This window comes from Xyrauchen texanus, chromosome 39 (genome assembly GCF_025860055.1).
Source record: "Xyrauchen texanus isolate HMW12.3.18 chromosome 39, RBS_HiC_50CHRs, whole genome shotgun sequence".
Classification (NCBI taxonomy): Eukaryota; Metazoa; Chordata; class Actinopteri; order Cypriniformes; family Catostomidae; genus Xyrauchen; species Xyrauchen texanus.
The window spans coordinates 20,821,910-20,846,408 of NC_068314.1; the positions used below are offsets into that span (position 1 = coordinate 20,821,910).

The 24,499-nt window shown below is 37.6% G+C and overlaps 1 protein-coding gene across 2 annotated transcripts in view; it reads left to right on the top strand.

The window, feature by feature from the left end:
• The window catches only part of LOC127632731 (copine-5), a 179,940-nt gene that overhangs the window by 85,860 nt on the left and 69,581 nt on the right, over positions 1–24,499 (top strand). For both annotated transcript variants that reach the window (XM_052111475.1, XM_052111476.1), the window contains 2 exons: positions 13,128–13,231; positions 16,297–16,401. In XM_052111475.1, the coding sequence (XP_051967435.1) occupies positions 13,128–13,231; positions 16,297–16,401 (209 nt within the window). The remainder of the gene's footprint in view (positions 1–13,127; positions 13,232–16,296; positions 16,402–24,499) is intronic.

Here is a 24,499-nt window from a genome sequence, read left to right on the forward strand (position 1 = left end):
GCCTCCGAGAGAGATAAAGGCTGACTGCGGAGGATTGTGCGGGAGACAGAGATAGTTTACGGACATGTCCGTCATGTGTGTGTTGGTGTCTGTTTAAGTTTATTATTAAAATATTATTTGTATCGTCAAGCCGGTTCTCGCCTCCTCCTTTCCATTGACTGCTTTACAATTACATTTATTAGTAATGTGTTTCCCCTAACACCGTGTGACAAACTTGCCTTAAGGTGTGCTTTATGTATTGTTTTAGAGAAGCATCTAACAAACATAGCATTGTATTGTCAGTGCACTGAGCATGTGAGTTGTGAGATCTGAGGTTCTTATGCTGAACCATCATACTGTACAATAGAAAAATCCATCTTAAATTCTTTATTTATGATTCTTGATAATTCCTCTAGTAAGCTGGTAGAATCATTAAAAAGAGTAAACTGAGTGATCAAATCTTGAATTCAGTCCAACTCAGTGAGTTAAAGGGGATTTCTCACAAGAGCCTTTGGTGCAAACTCAAGCCCATTTCATAAGAGTTTGGCTCGTTTGGTTGGCGTGAAAGCAGTTTTCCAAAAACACAAACATAATGAATTGCCTTCGTAGAGCAGCTAGCATTCCTTGCATATCTAGCAACGCACCTGCGGCAGAAAACATTTTCTGCTTTTCGGTATATGTGAAGTTTTGATGGTAAAATCCTTTGTAAACGGATAAAAACATGACATTAAATCAGTGAAACTGGCATCTTCTAGAGTTTTTACCTTGCTAAAGTGACAAACAGCTGCTGCTTGCACTCACAGTGGTACTCAAACGTACCAGAAGAGGTAAAATCGAACTCATGTTTGGATCAAGCAATCAAACCGAGAATACAGAATAACAGCCTAAGATCTGTACCCCTGAACATTTGTACCATCTGTTTAATAGGCTTCTAAAGAGGAAAATTTAACACAAAGTTCAGGTTCAAGGGTCCATATTTCTCTTTAAGCAGTATCACGCTGTGTTATCTGGCACCTCACTTAGCAAGGTTTACCAGGCTCTTGTGTTGAATAGAGGAAATGGAAATGGACACTGACAATACTGATGACAATGATCTTCCTCTTTTAGATTATTTTTAGCTTGTTTCTTTTGAGACTCCAGCGTATAAAAGTTCCAAGATGATAGACAATATTAACAGATAGCCTCTCTTTCTAATTAAGCCTTGAATGCCACTTGGCGATATAGCGGACTTCAATTGTACATCATTTGCTTATGAATTATCCTCAATTTCACACAAAGCTGACTTCTTGTTTCAGCTCTGAACTGATTTCAATGCCACTTTAGAGCAGAATATATACCTCAATTTCACTTTGAGTCAGATGTAGATATTACTCATGCACATGTAAGGAAAATATAAAATACAGCACAAAGACTAAGTGATTTGCAATCTGCTCACAATTTAAATAAATATGCCTGTGTATCATCACCAATAATATGTAGGATTTTATTTGTAAATAATTGGTTTACGAATCTTAGCCGCATTTGACCACCAAAATAATGTAGGGAAAAAGTCTCCACCATTAAATATGTAATACAACAGGCACGTTGTATCTAGTAATAAGTTATATGCAAGGAATTTAGCTCAAGAAGGTAATTATGCTTAATTTGGGGAATATAGAAAGAATTAATGTTGAACTGGCATATATGGCATACCTTTTAGAGTAATACTATTCTCATGACCATTGAAAATAATTTCACAAATATGTTGAAATATTGTTTGAGTACAGAGCATGGATCTTAAAATTCAAGTGATGATTTAATTTATCATAATACACTACAGTCAACTTCTCTTTAAATACAAAAAAACTTTATTGACTAAACTACAACATAAAACTAAACTAACACACATCAGACAAACATGAACAGGTTAATGAATGAATTTGGACAGAGAATGAATGGAAATCATCTGTAACAGGAAAATTAACTTTAGGAAGTCCTTACGCCTTGCCCTTAGAACCCTTAATACTTAATTTGTACGCTGTGATTTGAGATCAGGATACTCAAATTATTGAAAAAAAAATTACCAGCACTTTCAGTGAAAGTTAGGACGTACTTTCGTTACGTTGTTTGGCTTTGATGTTATTTGCCGTTGATGTTCTTTGAATTCCTTTGGCTTGGCTTGTGGATGTTTTTTTATGATCTTGAAGTTCTGATGCAGTAGGAGGGTCGATTTCGGCATGGCATTTAAACCCTTTTGGTTGGTCAAAAGTCAATCAGAAGTGTCTTTATGATGTCATGTGATTACCTCTTTCCCTAATTTTCAAAGTTGATTTACAATCCTTTGTGTAAAGATTCCTTAAAATTCCTGCTCGAAAAAGTTTTAATATATTTTATATCTTTTTTTTTATTTCTTATAAAAATCAAATGAAGACAAACCTTCACATATCAGACACGATATATTTGCTCTGAATAATGGTTAACTAACTATTTCAACTAACTATTTCAACATGGATAATACAAGATTACAAATCCTAATCACCAGTTTATCAGTAATAAAAGTGATTATAAGTCATAACACATATTTTAAAGAGTACAATCAGGTTATAATCATCAATGTAAGATGAATTTGTTATTTTTGGGTTTAGTAAAATAGACTGCATTGTGTAGTGCAAAATAATGGTACAATTGAGTCTTGTGATAGTGTTAAAGTTCATGATATATGTCTATGCATTGTAACACAAGGAAACAAGGAAAGTTAGTTTTGTGCCTTTGGAGATGGGAGAAAAGCAGTAGTTTTGTGTCCAGCTAGAAGAGAATACAAAAGTTCAGATTCAGTGAGAGTCTGTTCAATCTCTCTGTCTTGAACAATGAGTTTTAAGCATGTGATGGGTATAACAGCTGTCACATGATGGTCGTTCAGTATATAATACAAAAGATGTTGATCTTGTAATCAGCAAGTAATATCTAAAGCAATGGTTCTCGACTGGTGGATTGTGGGTCAAAATTTGCATGTTTGTTCTGATGTGGTTGTGGACCAACACAAGAAATTGACGCTAAAATAAAGTGCCGAATTCCAGACAACCACCACCATGCCACCAGTGTTAATGCTATTGTGCATGTGCACAACTTCAAAGACATTCAAAATGCATAGACCATATTCCCCATGTCTTTTGTTACTGACAAAGGAAGGGCATCCAATTAAACTCTGTGTTTGTGATATTTTTGCAAAGAATCATCTGTCACTTGGTAGAAGCTAGCCAAATTAGTTAAATGCAAACATGGACAGGTTGCTTGACATCTCCATCTTCTTGAAAACTGTGCAAGGTAAAAGTGCCAAAAAAGGAAGTTAATCCAGGAACATGTCTTGTGCTTGGTAAAATCACAGTCACCAAACATTAGCAAGTGTGATTTAAAATGGTGGTTCTCATCTGTTGGTTTGTGAATAAAAAAATGCAGGTCTGTTCTGGTAGGGTTGCAGAACAACATGATCACACAGGAAATCGATGCGTTATTTCAAATGTTTTTCCTCCTGAAGTGCTGAATTCTGGACAAGCGCCACCATGTAGCCACTGAGTACAAACAGCAATAGATACTCTTTACATTAGGTGTAGCAACTTTTGTTTGCCCTAAGTGAAAACAAAAAATATACATGGTTTTAATACAGTAACCATGGCTATCACCTTGATATTTTGTAGTAAAATCATAGTAACCTCAAAATGAAACATAGTTACTATATTAACACCTTATTACTGATGTAACACCATGGTTAATTGAATTATAACTTTGGCTTCCATCAAAAAAACATGGTTACTTCAATATTACTATATTTCAATATTACCATATAAACCATAATCTGACCTGGATCAAACCCTTCTCTCAACTTCTGGACCTTCACTGTGACCAAATCTCTGCGAGGAAATCAACCTTTATATTCATTTTTATTTATTATTATAAGTAGTATTAAAGGAAATATTAATACCGGAGAGATAGGAAACAGGATGGGAAAAAGTGGGACAAAAGTTGGAATCAAACCAGAGTCGTCCACAACACACACACAAAAAAACATCCACACTGTTGTGATACTCCACGCCACTGCAGCAACATAGGGGCACAGTTTGTCCTCAATTTCTGTGTTTCCACCAGAATACTGGAGTTCAAATGCCAAATCTAAAATCTAGGTCTTGAAGCAAAATTAGTTGAAAAGCACTGTGTTAGAGGAGACACTGAGTGATCTGCCATTTGCTCTAATCAGAATAAGCTTTAGCTGTGCATATCTGACCACATTTCCATGCTTGAGGCTAAAGGAGAATGTCAGGCTCCGGTCCCCTTTATAGCTCTCATATCCAGAAATGCAGACTATATGTATGGGGCTTTGGGGGGCATCACACAGATTGAGTGGCATTATTTGTAGCTGTAAAGGGGCATGTGGGTGGAGATCACATTTCGGTCCATGTGCGTCCGGAACTTTCCACTCATACCTCTGCCTCATTTTATCTGGTGTCAATGATGATTTCTAGAGAGTGGCACAGTAGAGAGCCCTACAGCTGCCCTTAAAGTGTGATGTCCCTGTTGCGCTGGCAGATTCCAGAAGGTTGTCATGTGAAAAGGCACCAGGGCATCATTAGCCACTGGGCCTTTTAAGGGAGGGTGATAGAAGGGACATGATAGCTCTCATCTGCCATGCCACACTATCTGAATAGCTGGAGGGATGAGGTTTGGGGTATTGTGCTCAAACAAGGGTGACTGTCATTATAGCACAGTAACAGATGTTTGGGGAGGAAAGAGGATAGTCTTTTTTTAAAACAGCTCCAGAATAAAATAATAATCTACAGTGGCCAAACAACAAGACATTTAAGCCACATTTACAAATACTTGAATTTAACTGTATTAGCATATTTTCCAACCAAGTGGCATTTATTTGAAAGAAATACTGTGCACACACACACATATTTAGTTGGTCCAAAGTAGTTTTAAAAGTGGCTCATAAAAAAGATTTTGCACCATTCTCATGTGGTTACTCTGCTCATATATTTGTGACACAAAATAATGTAAGAAATTAAGGCTTGTTTTCAAGGGAATATGACTTGAATTACATGTGCTGTATGTTTCTTAATTAATTGATAAATTACGTTTTCTTGTTGTAAGTATAAACCTTACTAGATTATTCTAGATTTATGCTTAAAACAATAAAAAAAAATACTTGTCCTTGAGTTAAGAGAATTAAACTTAATTAAAGATATATTCTCTGAAAACAAGTTTTAATTTATTATGCATGTTTGCTTCTCAAAATGTATCTTTTTTTCAATGAGGTTTAAAAAAAGTTGTAATTAAAACAAGACAGAAATATTGATTAACAATTTTTGTTCAGTTGGTCCAAAAGTAATAATATATAAAATGGAAAAAGTGGCTGCAATATGCATATATTGTTTATTTTGCACAGACGTGTTTCGGCGTGTGCCTTCTTCAGTGTGCAATATATGCATAGTGCGGCCACTTTTTCCATTTTATATGTTATCTTTTAGGCCAGCACTCTTAAAATTCATTATATACACTGAGTGAAGCCTGCTCTCATCCTCACTTACCAAAAGTAATAATAAAAATAGCTCAGAAAGTAATTTTTGCAGTGTTCTCATGTGGTTACTTTGCTAAATTACATGTGAAACAAATTATTGCAAGATGAAAAGGCATGTTTTAAGAGATTATTCAGTTTCTTGTTTTTTGTTTCTTGTTTTAAGTATAAACCTCACAAAATTTTGTTAGATTTATCCAAAAAATTTAATTAATAACTATTTATCAATGAAATTAGAAAATACAATTGAATTCAAGATACAGTATATTCTCTGAAAATAAGTCATAATTTAATATGCAAGTTTTCCTCTCAAGTAAATATATTTTTTTTTCAAGGATGGATACATATTTTACTGGAAAACGAGACAAAAATATTGTTAAGAAAATGTATTATTATTATTCGTTGGTCCAAAGTATTTCTAAAAATGACTCAGGAATGAACTTCTGATGCCACTTGATTTGATATTATCTTATCTACAATGACATTTATACATTTTAGGTGTGACTTAAGTGCCCAGAGACTTTTTGGAGTCTAGGAATTACCCTTAGTAGCAAGTGTGCATGCTGCATTTGAAGCAGACTTTTATTGTGTATGATAAACACAGAACCCAATCTAATCAGCGTTAAAAGTCTATTAGCATATCATCAGTATTCTGCATGCCGTAAGACAAAAACAAGATATGTTTACTAAGAGCTATCCAGTGCTCTGACACCACAGCTCTACAGATAGCAGGGCTATTTAGCATCTGCTTCTAGATTAGTCATGCCTGAGTCCAGCCTATCTAAGAGGATGTAATCTGCAATACAAGATGTACTCTTAAGAGCTTTTGTTTTGACCCTATTTACTTTCTCAATTAATGTTCTTGGTCTTACTGTGCACAATTCATCAGTGCATATTATTCTATGTAATAAAAAGAAGAATAATACAGAACAATAAATAAATAAAAGCAACTAGCAACTGAACGGTCGCTGGCAGGTGCTTTGGAGTTCCCATGCACTACCATAGCTTGCAAAAAAATAAAAAATAAACAACAACAATTAAACATTGAAAAAGCAAATTTTCCTAATCTTTCTTCAAAATATAATAACTTTCTCCTCCTCTGAAACAACTTTTCTATTGACATATCCATGTGGGCAGGGTAAAATAATATACCAACAATACACTTTTCATGATCCAATCAAATCCAGTTTGTTCAAATCAAATCTAAACTGAACATACACATTAACAGAAGTTATTAAATACCACTTCATGTTGTCTTTAACAGGTGTGAAAAATACTTGTTTGTCTTGCATGTTTTATATTACTTTGTTGTGGACAAATTGCATTCTTAAATCAACACTACTTTCCTTAGGGACAAGTAAAAAAAAAAAAAAGTAATAATTCCTCCAAGAGAGGCTGCTGAGATGGCATATCTTTACCAGGGAAGTGAAAATTGATTTCCAGGGAGCTCTTTGAACAGAGAGCAGGAGAATGAAAAAATTCAGACATTTTCATTTAAGAGGTGTCAATCATCAAAGGCAGTACAGAGAATCTCACTTTTGCTACCAAACGGAAAGGTTTTAGTCTGTTATTTCAAACAGAAAGGAAACTAAACTGTGATTGGCTGAAATGTTGACAAAATTAGTAAATGAGTAAAACCATTGTTTGACTAAAATGAAGACATGACGCTTTTACTGTAACAGACAAGAACAAACAATGGAAGCTATCATGAGCTCTAAGATATATTGAGTCTTTTGTATTCTGGGGTTTATGAGGAGAAAATTAACACATAGAGCAGACTATTTATCTAACTACTAGAAGCCATTTGACAATTTATCATTTTAGCATTGACCCATTTCAGAAGAATTTAGTTGACCCATTTCAGCAATAGTATTTGCTATGGTCTCCTATAGACCAGTGTCAACGTTTACCATGTCATAGTTTATTTCTGTGTTCCAAACTTGGAAATGTAAATAAGGGTTCTTTACTTTTGGAGTAAATTAATATACAGTATACTCTTAATTTATCAACATACTTAACCTATGCTCACGCTCCACTCTTCATCACAATGGTAAGCCCCATAACACCAACACTCTTCTAAATCCCCAAATTATTAAACACTAAGAAATATATTTCTTCTAACGCAAGTAAAGAAATAAAGTTCTGTTTTATTTCAATTTAAATCAATTGCACTTGTTTGTTGGACCAATTCTTCAAGAATTGTATTGTTGTATGTCATTTCATTAGGTAGACTGAGCAAGCAACAAAAATTAGGAGTGTATGGTGGACATCACTTTAACAACCTCTGCTAGAGGAATTATCTTATTGCTTAGAGAACAAAGTCATATCACTTGTACACTCAGGCAGTCACACTTCTAATGCCGTGCCACACCTCTGGGGCAGAAGTGGCAGCAGTGTAGTGATGCAGAGAAGAGGCTGTAGTTTATATCAGGGATGTGTTATACTCAGAGGGGCATTCAGATGCACTGTTTGTGACAGGGCGGAGTGCGGAGGGTTCAGTCAGACCTAACTAAAGAAGCCTAATTGTGAGTTGATGGACAAATTAGGTGTATGTCTTTAGTCTAGACTTAAACTAAGTGAGTGTGTCTGTGTCCCGAACTGTGTTATGGAGACCATTCCATAGTTTAGGAGCCAAATTGGAAAAGGATCTACCCCCTTTTGTGGAATTTTATATTTTAGGAACTATTAACAGGCCAGAATTCTGCGGTTGTAATGAATGTGATGTAATACAGTGTGGTAGAATGTCACTTAAGTACCGTGCAGCTAGACCATTCAAAGCAAACAACATTTTTAAATTAATAAGAAATTTAACAGGTAGCCAATATAACGACAATAAAAGTGGGCTATATGATAATATTTCTTGGTTCTAGTCACCAATCTGGCTCCTGCATTTTGAACCAATTGAAGTTTATTTATTGAACTTGCAGGACATCCTCCCAGTAATGCATTACATAATCTAGTCTTGAGGTCATGAATGCATGTAATAGTTTTTCGGCATCAGCAACAAAGCATGTGTTTTAACTTAGCAATATGGAAGGTGGAAGAATGGTGTTTACCAACCTTTTGACAATTTACACTATAACACCCAAGTTCTTCGTTGTAGAAGACGATGTAACAGTACGTCCATTGAGAGTCAAATTATATTTTAGTGGCTTAATTTGAGAGGTTTTTGGTCCAATAATCAGAATCTCTGTTTTGTCGGAATTGAGTAGAAGTACATTTCTGGCCAGGAAGTGCAACACAACTAATTTTAAAATGTAACACTCTTACATTTAGGCTATAACATCTGTATATAAAGTTTTTGAGTTCAGAAAGGCTTAATTTGAGTTCACAAAGTATAGTCAGGACATTACTGATGTAAAAAACAGCACCATCACTATTTGAAAAAGTCATTTTTTATCAAATCTAGATTGAGTAACATTAGCTGATCGCAGCATACAAAGTACATCAACTCCATATGACAGAAATAAGTCTAGCATATGATTGTGGCGATGAGTTGGTCCTGTCACATTTGGTCTAACTCCAAGAGAATTGAGAATATCGATAAATGCTAATCCCTATGTGTCATTTTCATTATCTATATGAATGTTAAAATCACCAACAATTAAAGCTCTATCCACAGTAACTACTAGATATGACTATCTGAAGTAAATCAGAATACAGCACTGGTGATCTATATACTGTAAGCAGCAAGGGCAAAAGATGACAGATATACTTTCTTCTGTATCTGACAGTCACATTAAACATTATAAATCAAAAAGACTTAAAATTATATCCTGTCCTTTGAGTAACACCAAAAACTTCTGTAAATTGCAGCAACGCCTCCTCCTCGACTCTTCAGATGAGGCTCATCTATATCTTGTTTTTGTTTGTTTTCCTGTGTTTAGTAATGTTTTTCCAATCAGTTTTACCAGGGATAAACATTCGGCAGTTTATACCAGACAATCCTTTCCTGGTTTTTGACTATTCTGACACTTTGCTAGACATTTTAGTCAGAGGCGCAGCTGTGCTGTTCACGAGACGCAGACGAGGGAGACGTGCAGGCACGCTGGTGCTTCACAGAAACCTGGCTGAGTGAAGCCATTCCGGACAGCGTGTTACATATGCCTGGCTGTTCAGAGCAGATTTAACAGGGAAAACGAGTTGCAGTGGAACATGCTTTTACATCAATGAAAGTTGGTGTATGTATGTAACCACGTTAAAGAAGTGCTATCCTAATTTGGAAGTATTTCTACTCGCTGCGGGAGTTTTCCTCGTTTATTCTGGTGAGTGTTTATATTCTAGCAAACATGTGTGTGAGTGCAGCAACAGCTGGCTTATCAAATCACAGGCACAGAACAACAATACCCGGACTCAGTTATTATTATTCTTGGAGATTTTAACAATGCAAACCTCACACGTGAATTGCCCAAATACAAACAGCACATTACAATCCCAACCAGAGTCAGAAATATACTGGATCAATGCTACACAACAATAAAGGATGAATATTGCTCTGTCCCTAGAGCAGCTTTGGGGCTATCTGTTCATTGTCTGGTTCATCTTTTTCTAACCTACAGACAGAAACTAAAATCTGCTAAGCCTGTAGTAAAGACTATAAAGTCATGGACCACTGAAGCAGAACTACAAGCCTGCTTTGCACTGATTGGTGTGCTTTTGAGGCTGCACACACCAATCTGGACGAGTTCACAGAAACTGTGACATCATATATCAGTTTCTTTGAGGATATATGCATTCCTACAAGGACTTATTTAACATTCAACAATGACAAACCATGGTTTACAGCAGAGCTCAGGCAGCTTTGTCAGGCCAAAAAGAATGTTTACAGAGTTGGTGATAAAGTCTTGTACAATCAGGCCAGGAACACACTGAATAAGGATATCAGAGTGGCTAAAAGAAGATACCCTTATGGGGCTTTTCTAATGCACGGTTCAACTCGACTCGACTCTGCTTGCTTTTTGGGGGTTTTCCACTGTGGATAGTACTTGGAGGTTCCAAGCGAGCCGAGCCGATACTAAATGTGACGTCAAAACCTTGCAGATCACTGATTGGTCAGAGAGAATAGTCACTAGCAGCAACTGGATTTGCAACATGAGACATCATCCCGCTAGTTTTAAAGTTGGCTACAGCGATAGCAGTATAATTTGTTAATGTGACTTTCGAATTGTAAAAAGAAATGGCTGGCGCAAAACCACACCGTGGTCAATAAACGAGGCACAGACATTCCTCTTGTTAGTGACGAATGAAATGACACGAAACAAAAAAGTATTTCAGGAAGTGTCTCAGCTGTTGGCAGCACACGGCTACCACCGGACCTACCAACAGTGTAGGGAAAAATAAAATAAAATAAATCTTAAAAGTGACTACAGAACTATCAAGGAAAAGTGAAAGTGGTTTGACTGAATGGAGGCAATCTAGACCAGTGAGCAATGGGAGGGAGAGTGCCCTTGACTCAGCCACGGCTAGAGTCCACGATGGAGGATGGTAAATTAACTCTATACTCTGTTTGAAAGCTTCACTTTAGTTAGTTGACCAGCTACTGGAAAGCTTGCATCTAAAACACCCAGGCCAATTTAACTGTTCTACTTAAAATCAGCATGCAACAATAGCGGTCGTGTTATTGTTTATTGATTTGCCAGTGGCGAATTCTCGGGGCCAGCAAAGCCTTCTCTGCTGGCCTAACATGCCAAATAAATTTATATTTTTCATCCTTTAATTCTCAATCACCTTTTTGGCAATGTAATTTTTAATCGCTTTCCACTTTTAATTAATCTACAAACGAATAGAGAAAAACAAAAAGATTATCCAGTCAGAATTTATTCCTTGATGCTTACAAACAAAGCTCGCAAATCGCATGCCCGAAGCCAAAGCAGCATGTGAGTTTGAGCTCCACCCCGTCAGACCTTCAGAATTTCAACAGAATCCCTCAACAGTGCAAATGAATGGGCAACTAAAGTCAGATTGTCAGATTCATCAGCCAATCAGATTGATTTATTTGTTCTTGGTGGGTGGGGTCTTTAGGATATGTCCCGGTCGAGGCCTTCTAGCTGGCCTTGAGTGATGCAGTCACACATTAAGTGATGTAATTTCAATGCGAAGAGCACGAGATCTTGCTAACAGTCCGCTATCATGACTGCTGCTATCACCGTTGAGAAAGAGATCCTATTGGATTTAAAAATGCACGCAGTTTAATCGCGATAAAAATAGAACGCGGATGCAGGTGGAATATGCGCGCAGTTGAATCGCGATAAGAGAATAATACGGGCCCGATGCGTGCTTAAAAATGGCAGATGTTTAAGGATTAAATGCTGAAAACAGATATATAAGCGATGCTAAAAAACTAGCAGGCTACAAACACAGACTCTAGCTAGGTGCCAGCAGCAACCGGTAAAATATATGCAGATGAAACAGGAGAAAAGTGGAAAAACCTGAAACGCGGTAAAATGACAAAGGATATAACTATGAATGATGACTATAACGTTGAATGTTTGAGAATAAGCAATGCTAAGCAGGCCACAAACAAACTCTCGTGCAGCATGCGTGCTGTGCCGTCAGCAACAGGAAGTCCAATGACGTCAGGCAGGTAGGAAGAACTAAGTGCAACTAAGCTGGAAAAAAATTACTCATTCTGAACGTTCCTGGTCCTTGATCATTTCATTCTGACTTATATATGTTTGGCACATTTGAGCATTGGCTATTTAGTGAGCCCAGCTTTCACAATATAATGCAGCCTGTGCAAAGAGGCGGTTAAAGCAGGGCAAACTGTAGTACCCAACAGCAAGCCAGTACTTGAGTGCACAAAAGCGCAACAATGTTGCTCATTGTTAATGTGAAGAGGGCATTTACATAAGTCTTAAAAGCAGAGCAGCAAAATAATGTTGTTATAATACTAAGGGATGGAGAGTGGCTGGAAAATTGTCATGATGAAAAATAACGTTATTTCTGGTTTTGGCGCAAAAGTAGCATAAGTGGACCTCAGGTAAAAAAAAAAATAATGATAAAAAAACTTTATAAGGTTTATATAACATTATATGTTTGCTTTAAGAATGCAATTAAGAATATCAAATGACCTTGTTCCTGTTGAATTAGACACATCTTCCACACTGAATGTTCTTTACCTTTGATCTCAAGGGCCAATGCAAAAATTACAAGCATGAGTTGATTCACTTCCAAACTTATCATCCAATACAGCATGAAACTAGTGATCCAGAAATGGTCATATTCATTATGACAGGTGAAGCAGAAACTGATCAGAGACCAGCACACATTTTCTAAGTGGTTTAAGAGATACAACCCTTGATGTACACATTTTTGACATATTTCTGGGATCTTTAGGAATAGAGAATAGAGCTTCAGTCCAAAAAGTCTGTGTGCAGACTTCATTAGCTGCTTTTTGGGCTTTTGTCTTCAACATCACAAAGTATCTGTAATGAGCCTCCTGTTCTCCCAGCTGAATTAGATAAAAGAGTTTTGGATCTCTCTCTGCATTGTAATCATTAGAATGCACAATACAGTACATTGCACTTTTTGTGTTCTTGTTGTCAACACTGAAAGAAAAAACTGAAACAGAACTTAAACTTGTTGGGGGTTTTCTTTCTAGGACAGCGCAACCATGCAGTTCTGTGCCAACAAATTGGACAAAAAGGACTTTTTTGGGAAATCTGATCCCTTCATGGTCTTCTACAGAAGTAACGAAGATGGCACGTAAGTGTCCCATGTCTATTTTAAGGGATAGTTAACTCACCCTCATGTCGTTCCATACCCATATTACTTTCTTTTGTCTGTGTAGCACAAAGGCTGAATTTCAGAAGAATATCCTGGCAGCTCCTTTCCATATTATGAAATTGAATGAGAAATGGAGCTGTTAAGACCCCCAATGAAAAAAAAGCATCATAAATTAAATACAAAATTGCTTACATGTGACACAGATCTGTTGAATGGATGACAGTGTGAACATTCACATCCACACTGAATCTGACATTTTCAAACTTGATTTGGGCCACTTTATATGTGAAAATAATGCAGATATATATCCGATTTCTTCAGTGCCTTCAGTGTTAATAGCTACTGTAGTGAGATTTAATGTGATTTTTATTTTAATCTAACTCAACATTCATCATTGCGCATTTTATTTACTGTGTACTTTATATAGGCGTCTTATGGTTTATAGCTTTCCATATATTTTCTTGTAAACAAATTTTGTTTAGATTTAAGGAAATAAAATTAAAGGCTTCAAGAGTTTGGTTGAGTGATTCATTCATTTTACACATATTATAAATGTGCAGGAAAAGATACAGAGATTTTCTTTAACTCTATCCAAATGTGAATGCGATTCTAAAATAATTCTAAAACCCTATTTTCTTACTGTGCCTTACATATATGTAATATCCTTTTTCCTGTGTATTTTACTCATAAGTAATATTACATTCTTGAGTTTTGATAGTAATTAAATTCCACTATACTAATGCAAATGACATATACAGTAAATACAATATTAGCCATCAATGTGACTTCCTCCAATTGCTTATATTATTGGATTATTAAGATTGGTCTTTAATATAATTTTAACAATATTTTTTACCTACAGTGAATATTGTTATAATTATAAACATGTCTGTATTTGTTATACACATGCTCAGGGAGTGTTCTACACACACGGGTCAGTTTAGGAGCATCAGCTGTTCATACCAGTATCTAATATGGGCTATATCTACAATGACATTTAAAGAACCTAAAAAAAAAAAAATAGCATTTGGGCCACATTCAGCAGCGTGTATAAATGTAGCATTGAGCCATTGAGATAAACTCAAGATTTGTATCAGTTTGATTCGTAAACAAATTCTTCAAACTGGATTTGTAAAGTGTCTGAATTTATTAATTGAAAAGATTAGACTCAAAAGATATATTTGTTCACAAACATTGCTACATTTCTTATGAAATCTCATGAGGGCTCCATGGGGAACTAAGGCAGATGTCAAGATTTGAACTGCATAACAACTTGTCTGTTCCTCACAAAATTGCTGTTGAATGGCTTAGAAGACGTCGAGTCATATGAACCACATTTATAATACTGTTTTTGTGCTTTTTTTCTTTTTTACATTTTGCATATTGACAGCACCAGTCCTCATTAATTGTCATTATATAAAGAGGAGTGGCCTCGATATTCTTTGAAAATTCTCCCTTTTTGTTCCACAGAAGAAAGAATGTGAGGGTGAGAAAATAATGACAATTAAAATTTTTGGGTGAACTATTCCTTTAAGATGCTTTGTATTAGCCACAATATGAACATCAATTGGAAATATGAAAAGCATATTTCCCATGATTCTAAACGCCAACCCACTCCCCATATTGTAATACTGACAAAACGTTTAGCTGTTCTTTGGGAAATTTATGGTCTAGAAGTGGCTCTCTGTGGCAATAGGAAAAGGCCTTCTGTCCACGTCAAATCCTCTTAACTTAAATGACCATTGTGTCAAGCTTTAAGAGCTTTGATGTACTTTGCCCATTTTGTGTTTTAGAGAGAGAGAGAGAGAGAGAGAAAACAGTGGAAAACTAAAAAGTCTCTACAGAGGCTTGGAAGAGTCAGACAATGCTTAAAAAAGGTTTAGGGTGTTATTTAATTTGTCTACTAACAATGTCCAACAATATAGTAAATATACACAATTAAATAATGTTTTCAAATTTTTACAATACTTTATTATATTTGTGTTAATCTTAAAACATTTGTCAAAAATACAGCTTGAGTAGAAATGACGCACCATTAAAATATTCTGTTATCTTAATTTGAATGTTTTTAACATATAATATATCCCAGATTTCAATTCAATGATACTGTTGTCTCATTTCTTACAAAGTATTCTAAGTTAAAAAAAATAGGCAGATTCTATTTGCACTCTGGTGCAAATAATGGTATATTTATTTACACACCAGTGCAAATAGTGGCACATATTATTTGCACCCCAACCCTGGTTATATTACCTTTATATTATTTTTTATGTATTATTGTTAGTAGCATTAAAATAAATATTGAGAGTGGAAACAGGAAATTGGATTGTAAAAACAATGTGGGACAAAACTGAGGTCGCTAGGACAATACTACACATTCACACCGTCTTTTGCCCATTCACTGCACTGACATCTATGGTCTAGTTTGTCGTATATTCCTATGGTTTCACCAAACTTTTGGGGTGAAAATAGCTGCACTGTGTTGCAGATGCTATTTACACCTGGGCGAATATAGTCACTCTGTAAAAAAAACCCCATCAAACATAAAAGTACCTGTTGAAGAAATGCACTTTAAAAATAGAGATAGTAGTGGAAGATCAAGTGGTTGACGTTCCACAACCTTGGACCAGCAACAGAGAAAGCATGATCTGCTTTGAGCTTTAAGCACAACCTGGGGATAGCAAAAGTAATTGATTGGCAGATCATAACGATCAACATGAAAAATGGAAATTTATGAGCTCAGTGATGTAACCAGGCACCATACCATAAACTGCTTTAAAACGAATAGCAGGACTTCGTATTGAATCCTGTATTGCACCAGTAATATCAACAGTCTGAAAACAAGCAGGATAAACATAGTGAAACATTAGTAATGAACTGATTTCATACTTCTTTAACTTTGAAAATAATTATAATAATATGGTCAGATATAACCGCAATCAGATGAACAGAGCAAGTGGCTGATGTCAGTCGCATTTAGAGTTTCCTCAGGAGAAATGTCATGCCTCCATGTCTTTGTCTCTCTCTGTTTTCTCAACATGAAGTTTTACAATCTGCCATAAGACAGAGGTGGTGAAGAACACCCTGAATCCTGTTTGGCAACCATTCACCATCCCAGTCAGAGCTCTCTGCAATGGAGACTACGACAGGTAAGACACACAGACCACCAGTGGCTTTTCAATTCTTTGATTAAACTGCTATGGCTCTGTACTGATAATTCATTATGTATAGCCTAAACACACTGCATGTATGATGGTTATAGTTTGGGAGTAAAGACAAATGTTACTTATTGTCCTATTCGTGTGAATTTATGTCCTACTTTTGGTTGCTGTTCCTGTTTTTTATTATTATTATATTTTATTACTGTTTTCTCATGTAGCAAGGCTTAACAATCAGCATAAAGTCTTTTTGCTGCTTACTATAGTCAAGAACAGCCCACTTAGACAGTAATAAATATTCTGACAACATGTAAAGAGACCAACTCCTAATTTTTGTACTGTTGACAGATGAGATTAATCTAATTGTTGTGTAATAAAGTTAATACACAACAATAGACCAGCACAGAAATCATTTTTTTCACTGCAATCACTGCAGTGTCGATCAGTCTGTAAAGAAAACGCTAAAGAAATTAATGTAAATGTGCATAGACATTTTAATCAGAAATTCTGTCCAAAAGTAACAAGTACTGATTATTTCAAACAAAACGACAACAGTGGAAGAAAAAAATAATTTTGCCCATAGATATTTAATTTATTTGCCACTACGCACCTCAAACAAACCTGTTTAAAAGATTTCAAGCCACCAGCCTGGCATACTTTGGCAAAAAGTGATACTCATATCAACCCAGTACCTTGTAAACACATCTTTGTTTCCAGGCAGACTGATGTTCTCCCATCTCCCGAAAGATGCATAAAGCTAGGAAATCATTTAGAACTGAAATAATTTAGAAACTCATTTTTGTATGCAATATTCATCAATTGGTCAGTGAATGGACTGTGGGTGTGCCTTCTGTGGCGGACACTAACCTGACTATGAATTGTTAAGCCTCAAAGGAATTATGAAATGTCAGTGCTTAACTTTACACTTGCCTCAAGATAAATGCTTGAGATACAAGTACAAGATTGATAAATAGTTTTGACAACAGAACTGAGATAGAAAGTCTGGCCATATAGAGAACAGATACAGGAGAGCCAGTGTCACTTGATTGAGTAGCTACAGTATTGTACCTACAGATGCCTAGAAAGGACTACATGCTCTGCCCACCCCTTGCACATTTTATAGAGAAAGGGTCACCACTCTGTCGTGACCAATAAGATTACGGAATTATTGGAAAGCTTTTGCTTGTGCTTGCTCTAGCTTCTCTCCAGGGTTAATTTTTCCATGACAGTCACCACACTGCAATGCAGTTCAGAAATGTGACTCATGCTGTGCAAAATCAAAAACTGAGGCTTTTTGACAACATTTAATTGAGCCCACATTCAAGAGAAGAGACAAAAAAATGTTACTTAAAAAGTTGCCATCTTCCCTACTGAAGGACCAGTTGATCCAGCATACTGGTCTTACCATTAGCTGGTAAGTGCTATTTTGGTGCTAGTCTTGCTGGTGGAGCATTGCGTGTTTACTAGTAAAACTTAGAGTAGCTTGTAAAACGGGTTGACCAGGGGTGCGTTTCCCATAAGCATTGTTAGCCAATTATGGTTCCAAGTTCCATCATTACCAACATAGTTCAATGATTTTGTGGTTCCTGAAATCGTAGTTGCAGCTAACACTAGCAAACAGCATCGCAAAGTTGTGTGGTTGGAACTACAGTTTTCCACCTGTTGTTAGAAGCATACTGTAGTTTCTACATGACACTTTGTAGTTGCTTGCTGTGTGGACATCTTTTCACTTCACTGAGGTTTCTGTAGCTTTCATTCCATATATATATATATATATATATATATATATATATATATATATATATCTTTCTGTGGGGATGGGGGCGTGGTCGCCTGTCTGTTTGTGGGAGAGAGGGAGTGGTGTGGCCCGTCAAGCTGGTTGGCATAATTTCTAACAGCTGTTTCTTGTTATAGTGATATTGGGGAGAGACCTCAAAAGCAGTCAAAACACGCCAGAGAGCTGAGACAGAACGACAGGTGTGTGCAGCGACTGGCATGCCTTATTGTGTGCGTTTTATAGTTTTGTTGTTTTTGAAGATTTCGAGAAGTTGATGTTAACTGAGTGTTTTGTTACATTGACTGAAATAAGAAAAGGACAGAAAAGGCTGTACTCAAGTATACATAAGGCAGAAAATAAAAGACTACCTGAAGCATGCCACTGCTCCCAGTCTCCTCCTTCCATACCCGAACCTTAACGTGTGTTACACTTTCATTCTGTCAACGCTTTGACCGCATTCACATGCATTTAAGAAAATGGCCTATTGCGGGGTTTTGCAAAAAGCAGCATTCTGAAACCTCAAGTAAACGTGAGTGCAGCCATTTAAGTGATTAAAGGCTGTTAAGATCAAGCGCTTTGTCGCACACTGTTTCTGTCAGAAACATGGCTTTTATTTGTTTATGTTAACACATAAGTGACGTTCATTTATTTTGAAAGAGTGTGTATGTGCTGACGAGTGTGTCGAGGGAACCCCAAAGTCTGATGTAGAAGGAACATTTTGGTTACTCACATAAACCCAGTTCTCTGATAACATGAAGTGAGGTGTCTCACTATGGGACGCCTCAGGTGTGCTCGTTATCGGAAGCACCAATAACACCCTGTCTTGTCAAATATTGACAGACTAGATAATATAATCCACAGCTACCTGCAGCTGCCTCATTCTCTGTACATCTTTTCTCTATGTGAACTGCAAGGACAGTAGTGATGTGAGATACCTCACTTCATGTTATTAGAGAACCAGGGTTATGTGAGTAACCTAAAGTTATCTTTCTAACTATAGCATGTAGACAACTTGTATTGCAGATATAATTGCTAAAGCATACGTGACAGGCAGAGAGATGCTGAACATCCACTCTGTACTATATCATATTTTTTGATATCCAAGAGATGAGATCAGAAAGAGAAGGATATAAATCCACAAATGTAACTCCCATTATATTGTTATATGTTTTGCTGCATTCCCACCTCAAGGACAGACTGAGCCACTGAAGGATCTGTGGCTTCTATATGTCTATAAAACTTAAGAAATGTGTAGAACCAGTTTGCCGCAGCAGAAATCTCTTGAACTGAAATGCTCTTGAATAGTGTCCAGGATGTAGCCATACCCTTAGTGGAGTGTGCTTATAGCCCCTCTGGAGTCTGCAGATAAGAGATAATTTGCAGATAATATTGTAACATAGCAAAATTGCATCCAACACCTAATGAGAGAGGTGCTGACGAGATAGAGGTATACCCTTATGGGTCACCCCTTGAAATAAAAAGCTCATTACTCTCTTGTTGAGCCCTTGACTTCTGCTCATACATTTGCCAAGCACAAACCGGCACAGACAATGGAGTCTCTTTTCCTATGCCAAGGTAAAATGCAGTGGATGGCACAAACCTGACGGATCGCTCACCTTTGGCACAAATGCTGGGTTTGGCCTAAGATTTACCCTTAGACATCCTTAGGTGAACAACATGCATGAAGAGTGAACCGATAGAGCATGTAGTTCACTCACTTGTTTAGCCATTGTGAGAGCGAGAAACAAAGCTGTCTTTAAAGAGAGCAACTTTGACAAAACTCTCTCCAATGGTTAAAAAGGGGGCTGAGACAGCACGTTCAGGACCATGGACAGATCCCACCACGGTACCAATGGCCAGTTTCCTGGCCAGTTTGGTGCTATTAGTGAATGGCGGAACTCCCTCACTCTCTCCGCAGCTTCGGCCCAATCAGGCTCACCAGAGGGAAAATGATGCGATGCCCAAATCTCTGCCATACAAGGCTCACCATTTGAAGATGAAGCCTCCATTACCTGTTCAGAGGATTCCCTCTCGACAGCAAACCCAACAGAGAGCGTTCAGACATTCTGACGAGAGAATCACTCTGCCACTGAGATAGCGCTGATAGCCCGAGCTCAGTGACGCATTCCAGTTCTGAAATTCCCTCATTCACAACAACCCCAGGGGAGCTATGGCCACCTTTGAGGCCATCAAGCCCAGCAGCCGGAGACACATCCTGAGAGAAACTGAACTCCCTCTTTGAAAAAAGGAGATATGTAGGATTTTATATGTAAATAATTAGTTTAACAATCTTGGACACATTTAGCCACCAATAAATGTAGGATAAATGACAAATGATCAGATGAGAAACAATTTATTTGTAAGGAATTTAACACAGATTAATGAATGAGTTTTGACAGAGAATGAATGAAATTATCTGTAACAGTAAAATTAACTTTATGGAGTCCTTAAACCATGCCTTCAGAACCCTTAATACTTCAATTAATATGGTGTGATTTGTGATTGAGTTACATAAATTATATTAAAAAAAAATGGCAGCTCTTTCAGCGAAGGTTTGGAGGACTGTACTTGCCTTACATTGTTTGGCGTTGAAGTTCTTGATGTCCTTTGGCTTGTGCAAGTTTATGTTAGAAGTTGGAGGTTAAATTTTGGCAAAAATTGGCTATGCACGCTGGATTGATGATGGAACTTCCAGCGGAGCCTGGAGGCTATTGAAGTTTGCAACTTCTACATTCTAGAGATTTTGCAGACTGAAGTGGACACCGGAGTGGTGCCTCGTGGTCCCAAGTGAATTTTTTTCCTTGAAAATGAACGTGGTGAAAACATTAAAACTCGTCTGCTGGAACAGGAGAGCCTTCTCTAGAGGTCCAAGGCGGGGAGAATTTCCCCAACGTTCCCCAAGTTGCCGCACCCCAAAGGTGTCTTGAATCCAATCAGAAGTGTCTTTTTCTATGTCACATGATCAACTCCTCAGAGTTATTTATTAGTTGGTTGTGTAATATTTTGTTAATTTCCCCGCTCGGAAAAAGGCCAATGTTTTAGTCATGGACTTTATATCTTAAATACAACAGATTATAATGATAAAATGAATTCACCCATTATTTTCCTCATAGAAAGGCAAACTTTTGTATATCAAACATGATATATCTGCTCTGGATATATAGCTGACTATTTCAATATGGATAATACAAGATTAAAAATCATAAACACTAATTTATCAGTTATCAAATTGATTACAAATCATAGCAAACATTTTAAAGGTTACATCAGACAATAATCAATTTTATAAGATTTTGTAAGATTCTTATAAGATATAAGAATTATTATAATAATTTTACTATAAAAAATGCATTGTGCATGTGATGATACAATGGAGTATTTTGATAGTGTTATAGTTCATGTACAGTGCATCCGGAAAGTATTCACAGCGCTTCACTTTTTCCACATTTTGTTATGTTTTAGCCTTATTCCAAAATTTATTAAATTCATAATTTTCCTAAAAATTCTACAAACAATACCCCATAATGACAACGTGAAAGAATTTTGTTTGAAATCTTTGCAAATTTATCACAAATAAAAATGTAAAAAATAAATAAATAAATCACATGTGCATAAGTATTCACAGCCTTTGCCATGACACTCAAAATTGAGCTCATGTGCATCCTGTTTCCACTGATTATCCTTGAGATGTTTCTACAACTTGATTGGAGTCCACCTGTGGTAAATTCAGTTGATTGGACATGATTTGGAAAGGCACACACCTGTCTATATAAGGTCCCACAGTTAACAGTGCATGTCAGAGCACAAACCAAGCCATGAAGTCCAAGGAATTGTCTGTAGACCTCCAAGACAGGATTGTATTGAGGCACTGATTTGGGGAAGGGTACAGAAAACTTTCTGCAGCATTGAAGGTCCCAATGAGCACAGTGGCCTCCATCATCTGTAAATGGAAGTTTGGAACCACCAGGACTCTTCCTAGAGCTGGCCGCCTGGCCAAATTGAGCGATCGGGGGAGAAGGGCCTTTGTCAGTGAGGTGACCAACATCCAGTTCCAGCATTTCTCTGTGGAGAGAGGAGAACCTTCTGGAAGAACAACCATCTCTGCAGCACTCCACCAATCAGGCCTGAGTGGCCAGACGGAAGCCACTCCTCAATAAAAGGCACATGACAGCCCACCTGGAGTTTGCCAAAATGCACCTTAAGGACTCTCAGACCATGATAAACAAAATTCTCTGGTCTGATGAAACAAAGATTGAACTCTTTGGCCTGAATGGCAAGCATAATGTCTGGAGGAAACCAGGCACTGCTCATCACCTGGCCAATACCATCCCTAGAGTGAAGCATGGTGTTGGCATTTTTCAGTGGCAGGAACTGGGAGACTAGTCAGGATCGAGGGAAAGATGAATGCAGTAATGGAAGATGGCCTTTCCCCACAGGGTCCTATGACACTTTGGATGTGGCCATGCTAGAGTCTGCACCCTCTTCATACATTCAGCCCACCACAATGTGAAACTTCATAGTACAGAGCAGTATAGCGAGTGTGTAAACTCTTTTTCCTTCTTTTGTAGAGCAGGGTGAGCGCCTCAAAATTAGAGAAAAAACATGGAGAAGTGCTAAGTGTTTCCACTGAAGGAGGAAAAAGAAAACTCACCTTAACAAATTAGTTTACTCTCTCTGTCTCTCTCTCTCTTGCAGAAAATAAAAGCCACTCAACAAACACAGAGGAATATTGCATCCAGACATTACCTTGCGGCTCCATCTGTGAACTGTTCAACATTAAATCACAAAAAGTGACTTTTTGACTAAAGACACCTTCAGAAATATTCCACAGGGAAGAGAGCGATAGTGAGGCAGCTGCAGGTAGCTGCGGTTTATATTGGGGTGGTGGGACTCCCCGATAGTTCCAGTGATTGGTCAGTCAATCGTTGACAAGACAGGGTGTCACTGGCGCTTCCGATATCGATAAGAAGTCCCATAGTGAGATACCGATTGAGTGTTAGAAAGAGAACCCCACTATTGCAGCGCAATGTATTTCGCATTATGTAGTGCACTTCGCTTTCGTATCTTCAGCAGCTTTCATGCATTAAACAGCTTTCTGGAGTACTTCTAAATGAGCCATTATAATGTGATATCCACATAAGTTATTACTCCACCCCTGCATAAAATCATTAAGGGCAGCTCTATATTGTTGAACCAAAGTGGTTTGAGCGATGGATGTGCGACATAGTTACTATGGTTTCAGGAAACAGTCTTGACTAGGTAATTCCTTTAATGTACTATGATGGTTAAGCTGAGAGTTATGTCATTGTATGGGAAATTAACCCCAGTATGTTTTTTTATGGTAATGAAGGTTGAGTCTTTCCCGTTAAATTAGTCAAAAAGCCTTGTTGGAAATCTGGCAAACAAGCATCTGGTGTTGTGGACCAGCATCCAAAACACAACTGGTGAACAGCTATGCTGTAACGCACACACAAGACGAGACAGTCACAATGTCGGAGTAAAACTGCTTTATTAAACAGAGCAGGCAACAGTACAAAAAGGGCAAATCCAGTGAAGAGTAGTCAAGGGGAGCGCGAGGTCGAAGCCGGGGAATCGGAGTATATCAAAGGGGCAAATCCACAGAAGAGTAGTCGAGGGGAGTGTTGGGTCGAAGCCGGGGAATGAGAGTATATCAAACGAGACGAGACAAGCAAGAGGAAAAGACAGGGGAAGCTAGGGGAACACTAGAGCTGGCAAAGCGAAGGGGTAAACTAAACAATAACCAACAAGAGTGAAGCAAAAGGGCAGCGTATATATATATAGGGGAAAACAAACAGTGCAGGTGAGACTAATAATCTAGTGATTAGAACGAGTGCGGTTGAAACTAATACTCTGATGATTGTGAGCGAGCGCGAGAGCCAGAGGGGGCGGGTACAGGTGAAACTAATAACAGAGAACATGAACGCTAACAAGGGGACTGTGGAGTTAAATAAGGGACGAAAGTAAAACTTACGGAAGACCAAAAGGGACAAAATGGGCAAAGAAGAGGTAAGGGCAAAACGAGACAAGGTGAATGTTACATAGCCCCCCCTCAAGGGATCGGATACCAGACGATCCCAACGAACAAAACCCCAGAACAGAAAACCCACAAAAACCCAAAAACAAAATGAGGGCAGTCCAAGGGGCACAGAGGGTAGGCAGGAAGTCCAAGAGGGCAACGAGGGGCAGACAGGCAGTCCAAGGGGGAAACGAGGGGCAATAAGAACGTCCACGAGGGCACAAAGGGAAATGAAGGCAAGGTCTGGGGGAACATAGCGGAAAGGCGGGTGGCCG